This window comes from Centroberyx gerrardi, chromosome 3 (assembly GCF_048128805.1).
Source record: "Centroberyx gerrardi isolate f3 chromosome 3, fCenGer3.hap1.cur.20231027, whole genome shotgun sequence".
Taxonomy (NCBI): domain Eukaryota; kingdom Metazoa; phylum Chordata; class Actinopteri; order Beryciformes; family Berycidae; genus Centroberyx; species Centroberyx gerrardi.
Window position 1 is genome coordinate 27,356,764 of NC_135999.1, and position 21,942 is coordinate 27,378,705.

A 21,942-nucleotide genomic window follows, 5' to 3' on the forward strand; every position below is an offset into this window, starting at 1 on the left:
ATGTGTCATGGCGTGCAGATGTGCGTTGTAAAAAACAATAGGCCTACACCATATCAATATATTCACAATATAGGTTTTTCCTACTGGTCCAGAGATTCAAGCTGCTGCTTTTCTGGTCACAAGCGTGTTTCTCTGTGAAGAAGAAGCTGTTTCTGCAGAAGCCTCATGGTTTCGGGTGTCAGGCTCCGGTCTCCTCTCTCTCCAGTCTCAAACCTACCAGTCCTGTGTTTGATAAATGGCTAAAGAAGGAATTAATTTAAATGTCTTCCACTCTGCGAGGCTATTACTGTCACACCCGTATTTACTTACTCACCTATACCTCGCCTATTTACTTACTGACATGGTAGGGGGCCTAAGCTAGAGGGGGGACCTCCCACCTTGTTTGTAACAGCAAGGAGCTTTTTTTAAGCTGATCACTGTTGAAAAATCGCCTTCTCTGACTATTCCTCCATTTGGTCACACGCGATGCATTATATGTGTAATGCCCATAAGTAATGAAATACACCTTTAAATGCTGGTGATAGTGTTTATAATACCCATGTTTTCTTGTTTTTGTAACGACAATATATTAACTCCATGCTGAACATATAAGAGACTCCGTTCCAACTTTAAATTGTTTAAGTACTTTAAGACAGTGGTTCTCAACGTGGGGTCTGGGGACCACCAGGGGTCCTTGAGGGGGTTCCAGGGGGTCCCCAGCAAACTGATGAATTGTTACTATTACTTCACTTACAATAAGTTAACATGATTAAAGAATGTAGAAGAATGACCATTTTACATAGTTTCACTGAAATTTCTGTACCTACTCCACAGATAGTCATGGAATTCTGGACAAAATCATATCTAACAATAAAAATATTCTCAGATTTAGGTCCGAGAGACAAAATCTCATCAAATGGGGGTCTGTGGCCCTAATGTGGACTAAATTAGGGGTCCATGATATGAAAAAGGTTGAGAACCACTGCTTTAAGAGATTTGCAGATGTAGCCTATTCAACTTTTTGATACTCGTAATTCTTTTTAGGATATTTAACTTATATTAACTTTTTCCCCAGTCTCTGGTGGCAAAGAACAATAGTGACAATTCACACTTTCTAATGGATTCAACTGTTTAAACCTTTCAAACTGATGTAAGTAGACGTCCATGTAGGCTACATGTATGTTAGTATGCTAGCACATACATTTTCTCCAGGCAAATGCTCTTTCCAAGTTATGAATTATTATTATTATATTATTTTTATTCTTATTAGTATTTAGTAGTAGTAGCGGCAGTAGGCGTGTGTGTTTGTATGTGTGTGTGTGTGTGTGTGTCTACGTGTGTGTGCGTGCGTGCGCCTGAAAATAGCTCACTTATTTCACCCAAGGAGGGTTCACCCCAGCAAGTGTAACAGGTTGATGAGTCGTACTTCAGCGTGTTGGGTGTGGCTTTAGTGCTGTAGCCAATCCCGTGTCGGTATTTTATGATGGGCGTGTCATACATTCAACGCACACAAATCGAAGCTAAAACGACTAACAACCAAGTTAGCTTGTCAGCTACTTCTGGTATGCCAACACTTCATACAGGATTTAATTAACTAATTCGGTTTCATTAAAAGTTCAAATGCCAATAAGCTGTTAAATGTAGTTGACATGTTACGGTTGTATACATGGATAATTTAGCCCACTGTAAGAAAGTGTTCCATACAGCAAGTTCGATGTTTAGTTAGCATTAGCTAGCTGGCTCTACTGATAATCAACGTAGGTTAGCTGCTGTCTTTGCTAATGGCTAACGGTTAGCTAGTAAAGCCAAGCAGTTTGTTTGTTTATTTGGTTACATTTGCATGGCTTCTCTCTCTTAAGGTCCGGGGAAATGGCGTCGTTAACGGCGACAGAACCAGGATTATGCCCGGGTGCAATACCACCAGCCGAGTCTATAGTACCCGCTTGCATGTTTGCACCGGACCGGGGATGCGGGGACGATCCATCCGACGAAGGGGGCTTTGAGGACGGCGAGGGTACAAACGGCGAGTCCGCGGATCATTTAGACTTCAGCAGCAAGGTGGGCCCGAGTGTTAACTGCACCTAGCAAGGTTTAAATCGTATGTATTTAAGTTCCTGATGCACTAAACTAATTCAGCGGAGAAACATTTGAATTGCCAAATCATTGTTGCATGCACTACACGCGATGCATTTTCTGGTGACTGTGCAAAATATCAAAAAGTGACACGTATGTTGACGTAACTGCATCCAGCTGGTAATTCACACTGCCGTAGGGTAATCCACATGCGAGGTTTGCTGACAATTGTGTGTAAAAGTAGTTGCCTTGAGCACCAGACTGGCCTGATGAAGTAAAACCTTATATGACTTGCAGAGACTAGCTTTAAAATGTAAACATCTGCTTTCTGAACACTTGTTAAAGTTCTGGCTGACTGCAACTCAGAGGAAAACAGCTGGTTAATTACTTATTTCCTCTGGTACAGTAGTGTGATTAGATTAAACAAGTCTCTCTGTCTCTCTCTTGTATCTTCCCCCGTCTTCCTCTTTTCAGCTGATTCTGGTCAGCCCAACAGGGGAACAGTATGATTCGTTACTACGGCATCTGAGGGAGCGGATGGACGAAGGCTGCGGGGAGACCATTTATGTGGTGGGAGTGGGATCAGGTGAGGGAACAAGCTGTCCATGTCACACAGACATTGACCAATACACAAGATCTGATCTATATAAATGTAACGTTCTGTCTGTATATGAGTGAGAACGTCACATTAAACTGCATGCTAAAATCTGGCAGTTCTGCAATGTTAAACTGACAAATTTCTGCATGCAGTTGACGTGACGTGTTCTCCCATACACAGAGAGAAAGAGAGAGAGAACTACATGTATTGGGGATAGATCTGATGTAAGTGTCCCTTAGATTAAAGGGGTTGAATAAGAGCAGGTATGTCATTGGGGTTATCCAATCACAGATCTTTGAGTTAGGCCCTAAAAGACACCAGTAGCAGTAAATTCCGGTGTCCCAGAACCATCTCTTTCTGTACATGCTCTCAGCAGTAATCAGGCCTTCAATCTGACATAACACAGTATTGTTTTGTCACCTGGAAATGATAGAATTTGTTGAAAAATGAGGGAGATTTGTTTGTTTTGGGCCTCATTTAGGCTATTCAATTTCAAGTTCAGCTGTTGAGTGTCATGTTGGGTCAGACCTAGTAACATTGCGGGGACAGCAGTCAGTAACTTAATCACCTGCGGCTAAACATGCCCCTGGGCTGAGTTTCAGCGTGGCCAAGAAATTCCCTTTTTCATTCATCTGGCAAAGTGGTAAATGGTTTCCATAAATTCACCAGGCACTTGAAATATTTTACCAGCCAGATTGTTTGTTTTTTTTTAGAATAGAAGAGAACATCCAAATGATTGGTATTTACCAATACTCAACCAGTGGCTGGTTGAGTAGACTGACTTGGCAGCTAAAGCCAAAATGTACCAGCATGTAAGAGGAGGCTGGTGTTGATTTCCCACTCTAGTTGCAGCTAACCAATAAAAGATGTGACCCATGTAAATTGACATAAACAAAGATGTGGACAAATACTGGCTATGGAAAATGTTACTACTTGTATTGCACTTATTTAATTTTCACTAGTGTGTAGTGGGATAGTCATCACTTCTGTCAGCTTTGGCCCAGTGTGTCCTCACTGGCAGCTAACCCCATTTGTCTGCCGTTTAGTTTTCATTCTGAAGCCCTCTGCCCAAACCTGCCCCCCCCCCCCCCCACACACACACACACACACACACATACACACACACACACAAGGGCCTTTGTTGGCAACCAGAGTTATTTTCTGCCCACCACAGCAACATGTCTGACCCATGTGGCTTGTTTGGGTCAAAGGGCATGTGTGAAATGTTACGCTGCTCTGCACTGGGGCTCTCACTGGCTCACTAGTCCCTGTCAGTAGCCCTGACTGGGTGAAAGGCTGGCTGGCTGGCTGGCTGGCTGGCTGGCTGTTTCACTGTCTCAGGCTGATATGGCCAGTATAGGTTAGTGGTATTGCGTTTACATTTACTGAGTTGAGATAAGCAGCAGTTGGCTAATCCTAAGAAAGTAATTGGTAGTGAGTATAAGCCTAATTTTCCTTTGGAAATGTAGTCACCTTGCACTGTAAGGCAAAGGATAAATTCAAGCAACCCCAGTTAAGCTGTTTTTTAAAAGGTTTGCTAGAGAGGCCTGTTTCTTGAGTTAGTGAAAGAGAAACTTGTCTATTGTGCTATAGATAGCATTTGGTAATTGTCAAATCAACTGGCCTTGGATTTCTTGCAGATTTCTTCAAGTTATCAAGCACCAAATTGCCATCCTACTCAACAATTAAAGATCACTGTACTGTTTGAACGATCAGAGAATAACTGAGAAAAGTTGGATTTAGCATAAGACCACATACAGATCTCTCATACATAAATCTCCTCCACATAATCTTAGAAGACCACCATGGTAAAAAAAATAGCTATTACTGTTTTGTATGTAACTTTAATAGCCACCCATAATGTGCTTTAATATCATCCCAGCAATCATCTTGTAAGAGTAGTTGTCACTTTTTTCAAATGGTAGATATCTCATTTTGGAATGAAACTCTTCCATCTACATCAGCTTTAGTGTTTTTCCCACTCTTGTCTAACCTAATCCCTGGCCAGTCATTTTCAAATATATTTTCAGTGATGGAGTTATGACATAATAGACAAAATCCTGCAGGCCTGCTGTATTAACTATTCAAGGCCAGCGTGGATTGTGTCTGAAGACATCCTGAAATGTAAAATATAGAGCTAACTGGTTATGATCCAGTCATTTGGGAGGCATTGTGGTTACGGCATGTGAGGTTTTGTCATCTCCACACCCACTCCCGTCTCTCCTTCAAACCCTCTGTTCTCTCACTCTTTCTTCTCCAAAACTCTGTCCCTCCTCCAGACTGTTATTCTTCACCCTTGTTATTGTTCCTCTTTCCTGTTAATGTCTTTCTGCCTCATCCTCACACCTCCCCCCTCTCCCTTCACCCTCCCCACTCTCCTCTCCCATCTTTCCACCCTCTCCACTCCTGCCTTGTTTGTTCTTTCAACCCCCACCCTCTGCCTTCTCTGCTCTCTTTTCATCCTCTTGACTTCTCTCTCTCCTCTTTGCATCGTCTTCCCTCCTGCCCTCCCGTTGGTTGGACTATCTCTCATCCCTCCCTTTGCTCCTTCTCCATCCTTTTCCCTCTCCTTTCTGTCCTCCTACTTTGCTCCTCCTTTCCTCCCTTGTTATTCCAACTTTCTCAGTTCCCACCCATGCTCCCCCCTTCATCCCCTCCATCCTCTCTACTCTCTCCCCTCTCTTTATGCCCCCTTTCCTCTTTCCTTTGGTTCTGTGTAGCTCAATAGGTAGAGCAAGGTACCAACACTACCAGGGTTTACATTCCCATATGCTCATGGTACTGCAAAGCACTTGGGATAAAAGCATTCATTAAATGGCAGATGTTTAATGTTATGTTACTCCTCCCTTCCTCCCTCCTTCACCCTCCTCCTCCTCTGTCTTCTCCCCTGTTAGACGGAGGCGACTATGGTCTGGATGAGAAGGACATGGAGGCGTCGGTGGCCACGGTGCGGTCGCTGTGCGAGCAGATCGAGGCCGACCTGATCCTGCTGAGGGAGAGGACGGACACCGGGGGACAGATACGGGACTACCTCATCCGCCGGCGTGTGGGCGAGCAGGACTTCCTGGAAGTCAGGTAAAAAAAAACAAAAGGAAAAGGAAGCAAGTATGTGACCACTTCAAATCCCAGTTCAACTGTAAAAATGTGGGTGGGGTCTCTCCTTGCTCAACAACTACTGTCGAGTTGCGCTTAAACCCCAGACGGCTCCAGCGGAGCTGCTCAATGTCCAACACTAGAAGACTGCAGTTGTACTGGGCAGCTCCCAGGTGGGAATGTGTGCAGCTGTGTGAATGTGAAGCAGTGCCTGATGGAAAAAGAGCATGTGTGCTCAGCAAACCTCCCCTGGATGAGTAAAGGTTAAAAAAAAGGCATGGTGTCATCCTTAAGTGTATTGACAAAGGTTTAGTAACTATGCTCCCACCCAACCCTAGCCATAAACACTGACATACCAGTCAATCAGCAGTTAAATATGACCATAGAAGTATTAGGGTGATTCACTTGTGATCTTTTTAAGAGTTTGATTTGCATCTTGAAAGTAAGCTTTTTTGGAACTTTCTCAACTCCTCGCAACTTAAAATACAGGTGTGTTTTACTCCAGTGTTTACAGACATCACAAATGTCAACAGACTTTTTACAAGGCTAAATACATGTAAAATTAATGTTGTCACACAAAAGGGCTGGGTGAAAAAATCGATATACCACTATGTCCCAATTTTACCATTGAAATTTGGTATTAAAATAAGTTGGTAACAACCAATTTTTGCATGTACTGGTCTAGACATCACCACCTGAGCCTGAATACTAGTGTGCCTATTCCAGTTCACCTCACAAAGATATGTGGATTTTCAGGTGGTATGTTTACACGTTATGCATGTTATTTCAGTTCACCACAGCACAAACAAGTGTAAATTGTTTGCATTTAATTTGCCTAACAAAGAGGAATTTAAATATTCAAATCAGTACAGTAATATAAACTGTATTCATGAATATAGAAATCTTAGCGACAGGTTCATAGGAGGAGCGCAATCAATGATAACTAAAAAACTCCTGAACATTGTCTACACTTGCATATTAAATAAATCAAGGCCTAAAATTGGCCAATCGCATATCATTACTCATCAGCAGACAATATCCAGGCCGTTCACACACTGGCAGATGGTGTATAAAAAAGTCAGACAATAAATTTTGGAACAAATATGTTCAGTTCAATAAATCCCTATGTAAACACAGTGTTTCATCAGAGTGGGCCATACTTCAAACGCACACTGGGGCTTTAGAGATCAGTGGAGCACATTAGCAATAGGTTTAGGAATCGACTTGGATTCTTCAGACATTTCAGTAGTGAATTAAAAATTGTGTGTTTTGTTCCATTGTGAAAAAAGAGCAGGAAAAAACTAGAACGATTGGAACTGGTTGTCTATTCATCATTCCCTTCCTCCCAAGTATTTCTAAATATGATATTGTCACTTTTAGGAATGTTTTAGAGCAGTAGAATGCGATCGCTAGGGTGGAATAAGAAGTTGTGACTGCTTGTATTTAAATGTCAGTTGTACTCATCTGGGCTACTGGCACTGTTGATTTTGATACATTTGGTTCCCGTGCTCTGTGTGTATGTTTTGTGTTTTTTCATTGTGGGGATGTGCAAGTGGATGTGGGAGTTTAAGTTGCCTTTTCCCCTGTGTTGTGATACTTTCACTTTAATTTGTCAATTCTATCTACACTACCGGTCAAAAGTTTGGACACACCTGATTGAATGCACTATGTTTTTATCTTAAAGCCATTTTGATCTAAAGGCTTTTGCTTAAATGCTTGAAATGTGTGTTTTTAGACAAATATAAATAATGAAGTTGATGCCTATGTATGAATTTCTTTCCAAAGCGTTTGCCTTTCCATCAAGGCAAAGGGCGGCTGCTTTAAAGAATCTAAAATAGAACAGATAGTTTTGATTTGTTTAACTTTTTCTTGGTCACTGCATAATTCCATTTGTGTTATTTCATAGTTTTGATGTCTTTACTATTATTCTAAAATGTGAAAAATAGTAAAAATAAAGAAAAATGCGTGTGTCTAAACGTTTGACTGGTAGTGTATATCTATCTCTGTATTTATATCTCTATTTCCCTCTCTCTTCTCGTCCCCAGGGTGGCGGTGGTGGGGAACGTGGACGCCGGGAAGAGCACCCTGCTGGGTGTGTTGACCCACGGCGAGCTGGACAACGGCAGAGGCTTTGCCCGCCAGAAGCTCTTCAGACACAAACATGAGATGGAGAGCGGCAGGACCAGCAGCGTGGGCAACGACATCCTGGGCTTTGACCAGGAGGGACAGGTGAGCTTCTACCAATCCACTGCACCTGAAGTAAATATTTCTTTCAGCATTAAACTTGGATGAGCACCATGCGTTGGGATGTTAGAGGAAAGGGGGGTGGGTGAGGGCAGGTGTGGCATTGGGGTGCCTCATTCCATCCCTCCTTCCCTCTCTCTTTCTCTGCCGGACATCTCCATCTTTCATCTCTCTCACACACTCTGTAAATATTCCTTCTGTCTACTGTACCTCTCTATCAGGTGGTGAACAAGCCTGACAGCCACGGTGGCAGCTTAGACTGGACCAAGATCTGTGAGAAATCCTCCAAAGTCATCACCTTCATCGACCTGGCCGGCCACGAGAAATACCTCAAGACCACCGTCTTCGGCATGACCGGACACCTGCCCGACTTCTGCATGCTCATGGTGAGAGAAGGGAGAGGGAAGGGATGTGTGTGGCTGTGTGGCTGTGTTGCCCAGATGGTCATTTATGTATTCATTAAGTTACAAAGTAGAACCTGCACACAGAAGCATTATTTAACTCTTTATTGCATGCGATCCATGATGGATCTTCGTCAGGTCAAATTAAAATTAGAACAACCTGTTCATTCGTCCTATATATAGGCTGCACTGTCACCTGGTATGTGACGTCACAACAAGTACATAGGGCAGGTGAAACTCAACTTTTTCATTGCAGTGAATAGACATATGATATATATAGGTATATACATGGTAACCAGGATACTCAGAAAATACATAGAATATATAGAAAATATAGAAATTACAGACAAAATACACAATACAAAAAATACAAAATACACATTGCTGAGATTGTCATTTATGTATTCATACAATTTCCAAACAGCGGAAAAAAACATTTGAAGTTACTATCAAAATACTATGCACACACTAATTTCATAGGCAGATTCAAATTAAGCATTTAAATTGTATGTGTGTGCGCGCTACCCTGAATGCAGTGCTTTCACCACAGCTGTCAGAACTTTTCCCTGGCATCGTTTCTCCCCACTTACCTCCACCTATATTTCTCCGTCCCTCTGTCTCTCTCTTCCTCCTCTCTCTCTCTCCTCCCAGGTTGGCAGTAACGCTGGCATCGTTGGCATGACCAAAGAGCATCTGGGCCTGGCACTGGCCCTCAATGTGCCAGTGTTTGTAGTGGTTACCAAGATAGACATGTGTCCAGCCAACATCCTTCAAGGTAAAGGGACATGCTACTTTATTGTCTAGTTAACTGACAGACTTATTAGTGCTAGGTGGCAACAGAAGCTTAAAAGAATTAGTAGAATATAAGTCAAAGACTGCCTGGCTACAATGCAGAAGCCCATTCAGTCAGAGAGCAGTGGAAGAGAGAGTGGAAATGAGAGGGAGTGGCAAACTGTTCAGGTTTAGTTGGTTATGTGGTTACAATCGTTACAATGGTGAATGAACAAATGAACAAACACAAGCAGTAAGCAGTAGAATGATGTGAGTAGTATGTATGCGTGGTTTCTAGAAGACAAGAGGATTGTTAATACAACAGAATATTATACAATGGACATTCAATATAACTTGTATAGTAGAGGTTAGACTACACTTGCTATGTGTGCATCTAAGCGTGAGAGGAGGAAACAGTTGTGTGACTTGGAAAGGGTAATGAACAACATAAATCGGCATCACTAAAACATGTAGTTTCTCACTGTAAACCTTGACTGCCTTCTTGTGAATGGGATTGGATACTGAACAACTTTAACAGTTGTCTTGGATGCATACATGAACAAGGAGAGGAGAGGAGTTGACATGAGAGCAGTGTGCTGACTGCCACTCTCATAGTGGAGTTTCCCAATGGTTCAGAGAGTGTGCCGGTTGCTCCAGGCTTCAATTAGGCAACAGAGTTATGGGAAAATGGACGGAGTTGAGGGAATTCTGAACAGCAGCTGTACGGCTGTAAAAATTTTAGTGGCTAGTAGTATGACATCTCCACCCAACATCCTGCAAAGTAAGGTGGAAGATTGTTGTTGATCCTGTGTGTTCAGACCGCAAGCAACTTAGTCACCAAAATTCCATTCACTTTATTTGACCAGAGAAGCAGCTTGTGTTTTTGTCAGTGCGAAGGAGTTGGCTGCAGCCGAGCCCGTCAGCAGCCAATCATGTACCAGCATTATTATCTCAACTTCTCATGCCCAGAGAAAAGCAAGTTGCCCTGAACGATATACGAAATTCTAAGTTTGCTGTCCTCTCTGATGCCAAAGAAAAACAAAACTAGAAAATAAGACAATTAAATATTATATACAGTATGTACACTTGCATAACTAGCATGAATGTAATGTTAAATTAAATAAACATATACATGACTATATTTATTTATTTATGTATTTTTTATATATTTGACTATAAATACTAAAATGTAATGCTAAATGAAAAATGTGCAATAAGTTCCTGATATGTACCAGTAGATGGTTCAACAACAGTCAATAGTTATATATATATATATATATGTATATATATATATATATATATATATATATATCCTGTGTATGGCAGCAACACCATTACTGCTATAGCTTGCACTCAGCTATCTTAAATTGGCCATTGGATAGTAGCACAGGAATGTGGCAGCGGTATCAACAGAGTTGCTCTAAGGCTTTTTTTCTGTTAAACTATTCATTCAGTTTTTCCTGCTGGGTCGTTTCCAGTGTTCTGTAATCAAACATTTAGGGGGACACACTTCGCGACTCGTATGCCGATTATAGCCACGGGGTGGGGGGGGTGTAAGTGACAGGACAACTCTGGTAGTTTGTGATCCCTGTCTTTACCTCGTCGTGAAGTGTGTATTCCCTAAATCCATCTCATTGTCAATGCGTGATGTCCAATATTTTCACTTTCTGTTCAGTTGCGTGGTGTGTGCCCAGCCTTTGTGACAGCAAGTGCTTTTGTTTCATAGTCATTCATGCTGTATATATTTTGTGTGTGTGTGTGTGTGCGTGCGTGCCTATCTGCAGAGACGCTAAAGTTATTACAGAGGTTATTAAAGTCACCAGGCTGCAGAAAAATCCCAGTACTGGTCCAGAACAAGGATGATGTCATCGTCACAGCCTCCAACTTCAGCTCTGAGAGGTAGGAGGGAGAAGGGGATAGAGCGATGGAAAGAGAGTGTTAAAAAGAGAGAAAATAGAAGAGGGAGAGCGGTAGAGAGACAGACAGAAACAGACTGAGAAAGAAACAGACAGACAGAGAGTGGGAGAGAAAGAGACAGAGAGAAAACTGACAGAAGCAGAGAGATAGAAACATTTGGGACTAGGCTTTGAAGGTTATTCAACATTATTGACAATATCCACAATAAAAAATGTATTAGTATTTCCGTCCCAGGTCCTTTCTGTGAGTTTGCACGTTCTCCCCGTGTTTGTGTGGGTTTCCGCCGGGTGCTCCGGTTTCCTCCCACCATCAAAGACATGTATGTTAGGGTTAATACTCCTGTCAGTGCCCCTGACCAAGGCACTGGCAAAAAGAACCGGAGTTGGTCCCCGGGCGCTGTACTGCGGCTGCCCACTGCTCCTAGTGTGTGTATAGGATGGGTCAAATGCAGAAGACAAATTTCCCCACGGGGATAATAAAGTATATAAATACAAAATACAAATACACACAGCAGAATTACGAGCCTTCAAGCGGGCTTTCAAAGCAAAGGCTGAAGTACAGCAGAATGTGGGTAGTAATATAGTAACATGCTCAACTTGGCTTACTACAACAGTACACCCACCTCAGAATGAAAAATAGGACATCTGGTCAGAGCTTTGACCACCAACGTATGGCTGCAGCGTTTTTTGAGTAATACAAATGTCCAAAATGATAACAAAGAATATATGTAAGGAGGAATCTGTACTAAATGAAAATACAATTGTTAGACAACAACAAAAGGTATCAGGCAACTTGGTAGAATGTCTGCTACCTTGACAAAGTAAATTTTAATCCGTAGATATGGCAGATATGGTAGATAAGTGTTCCTAAAGGCTATAGAATCGGAGCTCTGGTAGCATAATTGACAAATTTGATGCTCTTATTTTGAAGGCAAATGGCCTTACTGCCAGTGTTATTGTAGCTGTCTGGCTTGCCTGACATATCTTCCACATCCCAGTGTGGAAGAGATAAATGGAGAGAAGAGAGATGGAAAGACAGAAAGATTGAAAAAACACGTTGCTACAGGGAGAGGAAATGGACAGAGATAAAGAGATGGGGGAGAGACAGATGCAACCAAAGAGTAACAACAAGAACCAGGGCCAGTAATTTAGCCAGACGTCCGTTCAGATTTGTTTGTGTCTATTTTAACATCTATTGCGGCCCCAATTTGTCATTCAGGCTGATAAGACAGGTGTATTTTTCTTACTGCAGCTGTAATTTAGTCAAGCATCCATACGCAAATTTGTTTGTGTCTGTGTAATAATAATAGTATCAAGTGATCATGTGATAGTTCAGCAATCTGTAGGGAGTTCCTCAACCCCACCCCACCCACAGGGAGGTCAGAGGTCACGATCAGCTACAGAACAGCGGCCCTGGTTTTGCTTGCTAACACAGGGGCTTGAACCTAAGTCCCAAGTGTTAATTTCTGTATTGATTAACAGTATACACTGCAGCCTAATTGTTGACTGCAATCACTCCCCCTCATTCAAATGTCTTGTTTGTCTTGTTTGGTTTGTCATTTAACCATTTTTAACTGTCATCCTTTTCTACTTTCCTCCTCTCTGACTCCCTCCCTCCCTCCCTCTCTGCAGGATGTGTCCAATTTTCCAGATCTCCAATGTGACGGGGGAGAACATGGAGCTGCTGAAGATGTTCCTGAACCTTCTCTCCTCCAGGACGTCCTACAGCGACGACGAGCCCGCCGAGTTCCAGATAGACGACACGTACTCTGTACCGGTACGGCAGACACACACTCAAATATGTTTTTTGTCTGTTGTGTCATTCTCATCTCTTTCTGTTCTTCACTCCTTTTCTCTCTTTCTTTCTCTCACATACACACGCTCACTCTTTCGCTGATTCTCTCTCTCTCTCTCGCTCACTCTTTCACTCTCTCTCTCTCTCTCTCTCTCTCTCTCACTCTATCTCATGATTTATAGCACACATACACCACAGATACCTTCTTTCTTACTAGTGTCATATGGAAGGACAGTAAATTGGACTCACTTTAATCTGCTGTGGTGGTATTGGTGCAAGCACATAATATTTTTACAATACATACCAATGCTTATGGTTCAAGGACAACAGGACATCACACAAGAGGGGACTAATGGTTAGAGAGTCGTTCCTGTAACAAAAATGTCACAAGTTTGATCCCTGCAACAGCCAATGTGTCAGTCAACAACGATGTGTTATGTTGAAGCGTCCTTTAGCAAGACACTGACCCCCTTTGTGAGCTGCTCTGGAAAACAGTCAGTCAAATACCTAATATGTAAATGCAGTGACATAAAAGACAGTATTTTGCTTGACACAGGCAGGCTGTCTCTGCTTTTAACAGCAGAGCGGAGTCCAAAAAAACGAGCAGATCCTTTACAGTCCCACGGCACACACAAACAAAGCCCTACCTTTTGGTAAATATGTATTTCCAGTAGTTTACATCCAAAAAAGATTACAGGATTTTCGTTTTTCCTCAGATGTTGACAGAGTGAAAGCAGTCGACAGAGAAAAAGCAGTGACAGGTGACAGAGCAGTGAAAGATAGAGTAGATGTAGTAGTTTCTTCTGAATATGAGAAGAGGCTTGTGGGTGTTGTGTGAAAATTCACAGCTAAGGTGTGAAGATTCATATTTGCGTTTATATTTTCACAATAACATTTACATAGTTGATGCTCAATAAAGAACAGATATGATATGATGAAGACTGGGCTTAATTTCGCGAAAAGGCCTTCCTGAACAAAAAGGGTTTGAGGCCTGTTTATGAATATCTGGATCTTCCCTTGGCAGGGTGTGGGCACAGTAGTATCAGGGACTACGTTACGTGGATTGATACGGCTCAACGACACGCTGATGTTAGGCCCAGACCCGCTGGGCAGCTTCATCCCCATCGCCGTTAAATCCATCCACCGCAAGAGGATGCCTGTCAGAGAGGTTCGCGGTGGACAGACGGCTTCCTTCGCCCTCAAAAAGGTTTGTGGGGGAAATGGCTGAATTCGTACAGACAGATTTATCTACAGCTATCACAGAACATTTTAGATTGTTTTTACCTATTTAATTGCAAAAAAACAGCATATAAATGACCTGACACAAAGGCAAGTCATTCTGAAAACTGTTGGATGTAATCTACATATTCCCCCAACTCCCTTTTTCAGTTCTGAACTCTCTGTTTTTCTTTACTTTCTGTCTCTCTCTGTCTCTCTCAGATCAAGCGTTCAACTATAAGGAAAGGCATGGTGATGATCTCCCCCAGGTTAACACCACAGGCCACCTGGGAGTTTGAGGCTGAGATCTTGGTTCTGCACCATCCAACCACGATATCCCCAAGATACCAAGCCATGGGTTCGTGACAACACGCACATATACACAGACAGTCAGAATCACTTTAATCGCCAGGTTAAATAAATATACCAGAAATTGTCCTGTAATATTGCAGTGTTTCCCACACAGCATTAAGATTTTGGCAACCTGTGTTAATGTGACCAAATGTGTTTCTGGTTTGAATGATCGGATCTTCAGCACATCTTCGGTGCAGTTACACTTGATTGACATTTGAGTTTTTGCTATATCCAAATATTATACGATCACCCAGGGCATGCTAATTCTTTCATTCATTCATTCATTCATTCATTCATTCATTCAACCTTTATTTAGCTCCTTGGAAGACGCACTGAGAGTTGGAACCCATCACAAGTTTTTAAGTGATTCTTAAAATTGCTTACTTAGTCTGAAAAGCAGCAAAAAGAAAAACAAAGTATTAATTCTATAATGGTATGAAATGGTATTTTTACCTGATAAATGGCTAAAATGATTAATCAGTTATCAAAATTATAGATTTTCTGTTGATCGATTAATTGACTAATCGTTTAAGCACTAATGCTGAGATTATAAATAAATAGTCACAAACAACAAGGGGAAAAAAATAGACAGTTGTAAAAGAGAATCACATAGGTTTCACATAGATCAGTCCATCCTCCCAAGGGAACAAATTAAAGATATCAAGAATGCATCAATTACAGCAGATACAATTAAAAGGTAACCAGAGTTGATATCCTTGACTGAAAATGCCAAGAGTAACGGGGGTCTCTCTCTCTTTCTCCATCTCCCCCAGTCCACTGTGGCAGCATCAGGCAGACAGCCACCATCCTGACCATGAACAGAGACTGTCTACGGACCGGGGACAAGGCCTCAGTCCACTTCCGCTTCATCAAGACCCCCGAGTACCTGCACTGTGACCAGAGACTGGTGTTCAGGGAAGGACGCACCAAAGCTGTGGGCACCATCACCAAGGTACTGCAGCTTTCTGTTATCCATGTGGTTCAGTTCAGTTGTCTCTGCTTGTCATTTGTTTTAGGTTTTATTGTTTCTTCTCAGTTGAGATGCTTTCATATATTCTTTTGCTGGTATATCTCTTTTGTCTTACTTGCACATTGTTATCTCTTGTTTTATCGGTGACCGATTTTCTTCTGTGCTTTTCAGTGTATTAATTAACTGTTACTGGATTTTATAGAGGATTATGAGGGGTTACAGGCTTGATACGGGATTAAGTAAATGTTCAAGATTGTCTATAATTGGCAAAAGACAGACTAGTTTCCGCACTGTAATCAGACAATGGTGTTCATGGAAATGCGTATCAATGCTGTCTGTGCCATCGCTGAAGTACCAGAGCTTATGATGGATTATAGAGGCTGTAGTGTTTAAAGCAACAGCCTGTAAAGCAAGTGTGAATGAACTGGCAGCGCTGTCACATCCAGTCAAAACATTGGATTGGAGATGTTATTCCTTCTCAAATAACAACAAGAACTTTAATCGACAGAGAGCATCTTGAGATATCTTCCTGATGTGTGCCAGAACATTATCATAATCTCAAATTTGTGTTAAAAACTGAAATAAACATGTTGCTTGTTTCTGTTAGATGAACATTTGTAACATTAACTTGATTAATGTGTCAAGTCTTTACTGACAACATAAACACATTATGTTTCAGCTACTCCAATCAGTGAACACCCAGGCAGCTAAGGCCCAGCAGGCCAAGATGCTGGCCAATAAGAAGGCTTCTAAAGAAGGCACGGCGGCCAATGAGGAGGCTGGCTCCACGGCGCGGCCGGCCAGTCCCAACGCAGCGCAGCTACCGGTAAGTAAATCCTTCTTATCTGTTTCAAAGAATCGTTATGATGTAATAAGTGTTGTCTATGTCTCTTTGTCTATTTCTCCTTGATGATTGTGAGATGCATTTAGGTTTTTAACTTTTTTTTAAATTGTCCAATAAACTAAACTAAGCTCCGTCTTTATGAATAGCCTTGTGCATCACTGCCTGTAGGTTGGGTTGCACCAACAAGGATTAACTCTTAATCCAGGGTTAGTGAAAGTCTTTTTGATTAAAATCAGATAAAAATGAAACCTAGATTAATAAATCCTAGATAACTTCTTCATTGCTATAAATATGCATTGAACAAGTTGTTTAATCTAGTATTAAAATCTTAAAACAACTGGAAGAAAATCTGTCGATGGGGCAAGACAGTTTCACTCATTTCCACTGCAGTCTTTTTTTCAATAATTATTTATTTATATATCCTGAAATAATGCAGATCACTAAATCTTTTTCAGGATAATGTCACTTGATTCCTAAAGAATTATTCTAAACAAGTTGAGTTGCATTGGAAACATGTGAAATGTTTTTGTCCCAAGGGCAGATGAATGAAAGATTAAATTAAAATAATGTTTTTGTGGTGTACTCCAAGTTGAATTCATCATTTTTAGTGCAACCCACTCTGAATGTTGTAGACTCTGTGTGTGCGTGTGTGTGTAAAGTGGAGTGTATGATTTGTATGATTTGTGTGTAAAGCAGAGTGTATGATGGCTGTTTTTAGTGCTGCTATCTTCCCTTTCCTCTTGCTTTTGACTCTCTGCCAATCCGCCAGTTAATTTCTCTTTCACTGTCCCCCCTCTCTCACCCGGTCTGTTTCATCCCTCAATTATATGATTTTTCATCCTCCCATGTTTACTTTTCTGCTCTCATACTCATCTCATACTTCCCTGACTCTCTGTCGCCTATAATATCCCTCCTTTCATCATTTTCATAATTTTACCTTTCATCATTTGGTTACACTCATCATCCCTCCTTCATTCACTCCTCTCCTCTTTTGCCATCTAACCCTGACTCCTCTTTGCTTCTTCTTCCTGTTCTGCACTTTCTCACAACTTTAACCCCCCCTCCCCCCCCCCCCGTCTCTCCTCCATCACTTTTCTGTTATCATCTCCCTCCATCCCTCCCTGTCTTGGCATGCTGCGCTAGACAGTGGCAGAGGAGGAGGCACTATGTAAAGATGGCAACAAAGAAAACAAGGTAAAGAAGTTTCCCTAGACCATAGGAGACAAGCATTAGTCTACTAAAGGCTGAATGTTTTTGTTTTTCCCCTTCTTTTGACTTTTACTTGTCAAGGCAAGGTTTGCAGAGCATGCATACTCTTGTTTGTTATCAGTACAGTCAAACTTTGCATTCATACAGTTTCACAGTTTCACACCTGGGAGCTGCCCAGTACTACCACAACATCCTGCAGTTTCCTTGCTGAAGTGTATCTCAGTGGCGTTTGATCTACGTACCTGTTGAGATATTTGCGTGTTACAGAGAGAAAGTAATGGCTTGTATTGTGTGGGTTTGTTTTGTTTTTTGTGGTTCCCCTGTTCACATAACTCATTAGTGTAATGTAGAGAAACGGATTGCCGATCTGGCGATTCAGCTTCTAGCAGGGTTCCCACCAGTCATAGAATTTAATAACACAATAATAACAAATGCATGTTCTTTATGTAAGAGACACGCTTTCAAAGACACCTAACAGAAAATGCTTTATGATAGTCATGAAAAAGTCATGGAATTTAACATATCCAGGGTGGGATCCATCCTCTGAGATGGAGCAGTGTTAAAGCAGTATTCCACTTAGTTTTAACGTGGGTGGGGGGTTATTCGGCCCTTGACCGCCATGAAAACCAGAATATAAACTACTCGCCAAGATTGGATGCAGCTGGGATGAGTTTGTGGCGTTCAGAAAATATCATTTTCAGTTGACGTTCGGTCCTGTTTTTTAGAACATCATTTCGCCAAATAGCATTTTTATTGATAGACGAGAACATAGCGGAGGGATGTATCACTCCGCTATGTTCTTGTCAAAAAAGTAAAAATCCGAACGCTAAAAACTCGTCCCAGCTGCATCCGATCTTGGTGAGTAGATTATATTCTGGTTTTCATGGCGGTCAAGAGCCGAATAACCCCCATGTTAAAACTAAGTGGAATATTGCTTTAAGTGTTTTTTTTGCATGAGTGTGGTAATTCGAATTTTGATTCACTTCGTTTTTGCAGTTACTATATCAAAACAATTTGTGTGGCTACGTGTGACTTAGCCTACTTTCTTTTCTCTTTTGCATCCTTCCCCCCACTTGAATGAATCTCAATCTTGCCTTTAGCGACTCAACTTTTATTTTTTTGTAGCTCAAGACACAAGTGAGAAATGCATTCTCTCGCTCTGGGGCCCAGTCTCATAAAAACACATCTTACGTGCTGCTGTGGTCCCACCAGGCTTCACCTGCTGTCTTCAGTTTATTTCTAACCTGATCTCGTGTAACAGCTGGCTCAGTGATGTTTCCTTTTGTCCGTCCGCAGCCCAAGTCGGGAGGCGGAGGACGCAGGAGAGGAGGCCAGAGACACAGAGGGAAAGGCCTGAACGCCACCACCTCCACCTCCACAACCACGTCTGCTGGAGGAGCAGGCACAGCCTAAAAACACCCACCTTCCTCTTCCTCAACCTTCCTCATCTGTTGGAGGGAGGGAAAGTGAACACACGACCCTCTGCTGGTTGGGTTCAAAGCCTGGCTGCACAGGGAATTGAAGCTCAAATCATTTTACAGTTTTGAATTATACATGAGTGAAACCCTTTCCATATAAATTCAGTATAAAGCTTTCTTTATTGGTTTAATTACTTGTGGGCTGCTGAAGGTGATATTGAGTTTTTATTTGATTTGAGTTTTACTTTAGTGAACTGCAATAGTAGGTTATATTGTGTTTTCTATTCAAAAACAGCAGTTCTGGGGGTGTTCATGCAGCTAATTGTTCATCAGTAATTATTCTGATTGTGATTTACCGATGAGAAAATGAATGGGTGTTTTTTCAGGAATTAATGCAGCCAGCAGAGGCCACTTGTCACTTTCCCTGCCTAAACGTTCTCCACCCTTTAAACTTCATCTTTTCTTCTCTGTTGCTCATCCTCATCCCGTCTAGATCCTCCTCTACCCCACTCCACCTAACGTTCATTAATGCCCCTTTTCAGAGGGTGTCAGGGTTGGAGTCCATTCACTGTCAGGTCACTCAATTTAGGAAGTGGATTGTCTTCAGTAGTTCAAAAACAAGACATCTTTTTTGCCTTTTTAAAATGCTGTTGTAGGCTCATCGTTATTATGAGAGTTGCAGTTTGAATTTACATTTTGAATTGAGCGAATTGAAAGGGAATTGACCCCAACCCTGCGGGGGAGTAACATCTGTGACAAGCATTATCTACAGCAGGACAAGCAGCCAGGACGTACCTCTGTTTAACTTGTTACAGTATTAACCTTCGGCACAGCTTGTGCCAACGCGGCAAATCACACCAGCCGAATGCCGGATACATTTTTTTCTGTGGCTGGTTAAGTTAGTTTAGCCTACCATCCCTCTTGGTAGGTGGCCAACTGTCATTTGGACATCCTGCTTTAGTCTTAGATCTATTTCGACCGGTGAAATAGTGAAAGTAGTTGGCGAATTTTGGGATTTACCAGTCGCTGTGGGCGGTTGACAGAAAAGTTATTTTCCTGCCCTGGACTTGTTGCTACTGCTACTGCACTGCTCACACGTCATGAAAAATCTCCTCATAGATGAAGAGCAAAACGGTCTCTCATCTATTTGATCTCACAAGCCCCCAGTTTTGGTCCTGCAATAGAAAAGTAAATTTTAGTTTAATCCCCCTCTCTGTTCCAGTTTTTACAAATTGACTTCATGCAGCCGGGAGAGAAAAGGTGTGAAACTGGTATTTAACCTAAATTATTTGTCTCTTCACACAAGTCACAAGTCACTGTGAACACATCACAAGTCTGCTCAGTTTGCAGGGAAATAACTTTAACCAAGCAGGCAGAGAATGACCCTAAGCACAACATTCTCCATTATGATTTAGTACCGGCTTCACAAATCCACAAGCTGGTGAAGCCACATGCACAGAAATTATTAATCCAATAATTTTACAACTTTGATGCAAGGACCGAGGTGGTGGTTCACACCTAAAATTACTAAAGACGAGTAAAAACATGTTTTAATTCATTAAAAAAAGATTCGGGCGTAATCTGAGTGACAGCACATTATTCTTTTGTGCTCCATATGAATGAGAAAATTGCTACAAAACACCCAGAGTTTGCCTCTGCTGCATTAAAGATTGGACTTAAAAGCTGCAAGGGTCGAATACAAATGTGCGCTTTGCCTTCCAGTGTACGCTCTCCTCCATAACTCGAGGAATTAGTCACTGGAAGTCCATTTATTTTATACAACCAGAGAGACAAAAGCCTTTTTAAACATGCTCGCCCCGTTTGTCAGCACAGAGAAGTTGGCTGCATCAGCTGCCCATAATTCACCAGCGTTGCTATGTGTCCCACCTATGGCTACACCACTATTGACTCTACATCAGTCAATCAGCTAGCTCAAATCAACCATCAGACAGTAAATCGATGATGTGGTTGCTAATGGTCTAGACACAGGAACCCATTGTGTATGATGTTTTAACGCTGCAGGTCATCTCAGGTCGTTTCCTGGGCAGCACACCTCTAATATGCAAATATAGACCATTGATCACATCAGACTGAACCGGGATGCTACAATGTATTGTCACAGATACAGTACAATGATTTCTAAAACCTTTTGTTGTGTAAACCTTTACATCAATGCTTGTATTATTTCTAAAACCTTTTGTTGTCTAAACCTTTACTTCAGTGGTTTTATCAGGTTGTTTGAAGGTTCCCTTCCCCATTCTGGGTTTTGTATTGGGAGGGTGAAATAGTGTTTTCAAGCCTTCAGGAGCCTGTTTCCCCTCAGCGCCGATCTCTGATCAGCCTTCCCTCTCTTAGTCATATTGTGAGTGCAAACTGGTCACTCTTCAAACTGATCTGAGGTTAGCGTCTTTGGGGCAACTGCATTCTCCTGTATAGAGTAACAGATTTTCTGATGAGACACAAACTGTGAACTGCCAGAATATTTTTTTCCCTTTTTCGTTTTTTTTTTAAGAACTTACCAATAGTGCATGGATTTATTTTTGAAGAGACACATTTTGTGTGTGTGTATGTATGTACAAAAATACAAATTGTGCAGAATAATTAAGGGGGAAAAAAATATGCCATTTAAATTAAGTGGTGCCAGTTTGTGTTGTAAATCCTTTTAAATAAAGATGTTTCAGAATATCAACATTGAATATGGTGCTTCCATTTACATTTAAGGCATTTAGCTGATGAGTGTAACAGATGAATTGGCTTAAATTCCTCTATTGCCAACATTACAAGCAACCAGTAGTGTAGTTCAAAGGTCTGAGCCTGACAATAGATGTAATAAATATTTCTGTGACCTATAATTATCATGTCGGGGAGAAAAAGTGGATTTCCATTCAGTTCCCATTCATTTGACAGATCCATGAATGTCTGACACAAAGCCAACTACAGCCATATCTACAAAGTGAACTGGTCTCATTAAAGATTTACCTCACCTTGGAAGGATATATTATTTAATGGATGGATGGATACGGCACTCACAGGAAAGTCTTGGAGCGGGATTTGGAATG

At 41.6% G+C, this 21,942-nt stretch overlaps 1 protein-coding gene across 2 annotated transcripts; it reads left to right on the plus strand.

Annotated features, from left to right (window-relative positions):
* Positions 1–1,501: 1,501 nt before the first annotated feature.
* LOC139923879 (GTP-binding protein 1-like) lies at positions 1,502–21,397 on the plus strand. Of its 2 annotated transcripts, none has more exons than XM_071914761.2 (14): positions 1,502–1,541; positions 1,839–2,037; positions 2,527–2,638; positions 5,545–5,725; positions 7,789–7,972; positions 8,209–8,373; positions 9,040–9,163; positions 10,944–11,058; positions 12,708–12,852; positions 13,895–14,077; positions 14,311–14,446; positions 15,216–15,394; positions 16,092–16,238; positions 18,762–21,397. In XM_071914761.2, the coding sequence occupies exons 2-14, from the start codon at positions 1,849–1,851 to the stop codon at positions 18,876–18,878; spliced, it is 1,977 nt and encodes a 658-aa protein (XP_071770862.1). In that variant the 5' UTR covers positions 1,502–1,541; positions 1,839–1,848; the 3' UTR covers positions 18,879–21,397. The 2 variants fall into 2 exon arrangements, with proteins under 2 accessions (XP_071770862.1, XP_078138694.1); XM_078282568.1 differs by lacking the exon at positions 1,502–1,541 and adding an exon at positions 1,548–1,664.
* Positions 21,398–21,942: the final 545 nt, after the last annotated feature.

What these genes read in the sequence shown, in the direction of transcription:
- LOC139923879 (XM_071914761.2), top strand. Translation starts at nt 1,849, where the DNA reads ATGGCGTCGTTAACGGCGACAGAACCAGGATTATGCCCGGGTGCAATA. An exon ending in ATTTAGACTTCAGCAGCAAG is followed by an intron (nt 2,038 to 2,526) that starts GTGGGCCCGAGT and finishes TCCTCTTTTCAG; the next exon opens with CTGATTCTGGTCAGCCCAAC. An exon ending in CTTCCTTCGCCCTCAAAAAG is followed by an intron (nt 14,078 to 14,310) that starts GTTTGTGGGGGA and finishes TGTCTCTCTCAG; the next exon opens with ATCAAGCGTTCAACTATAAG.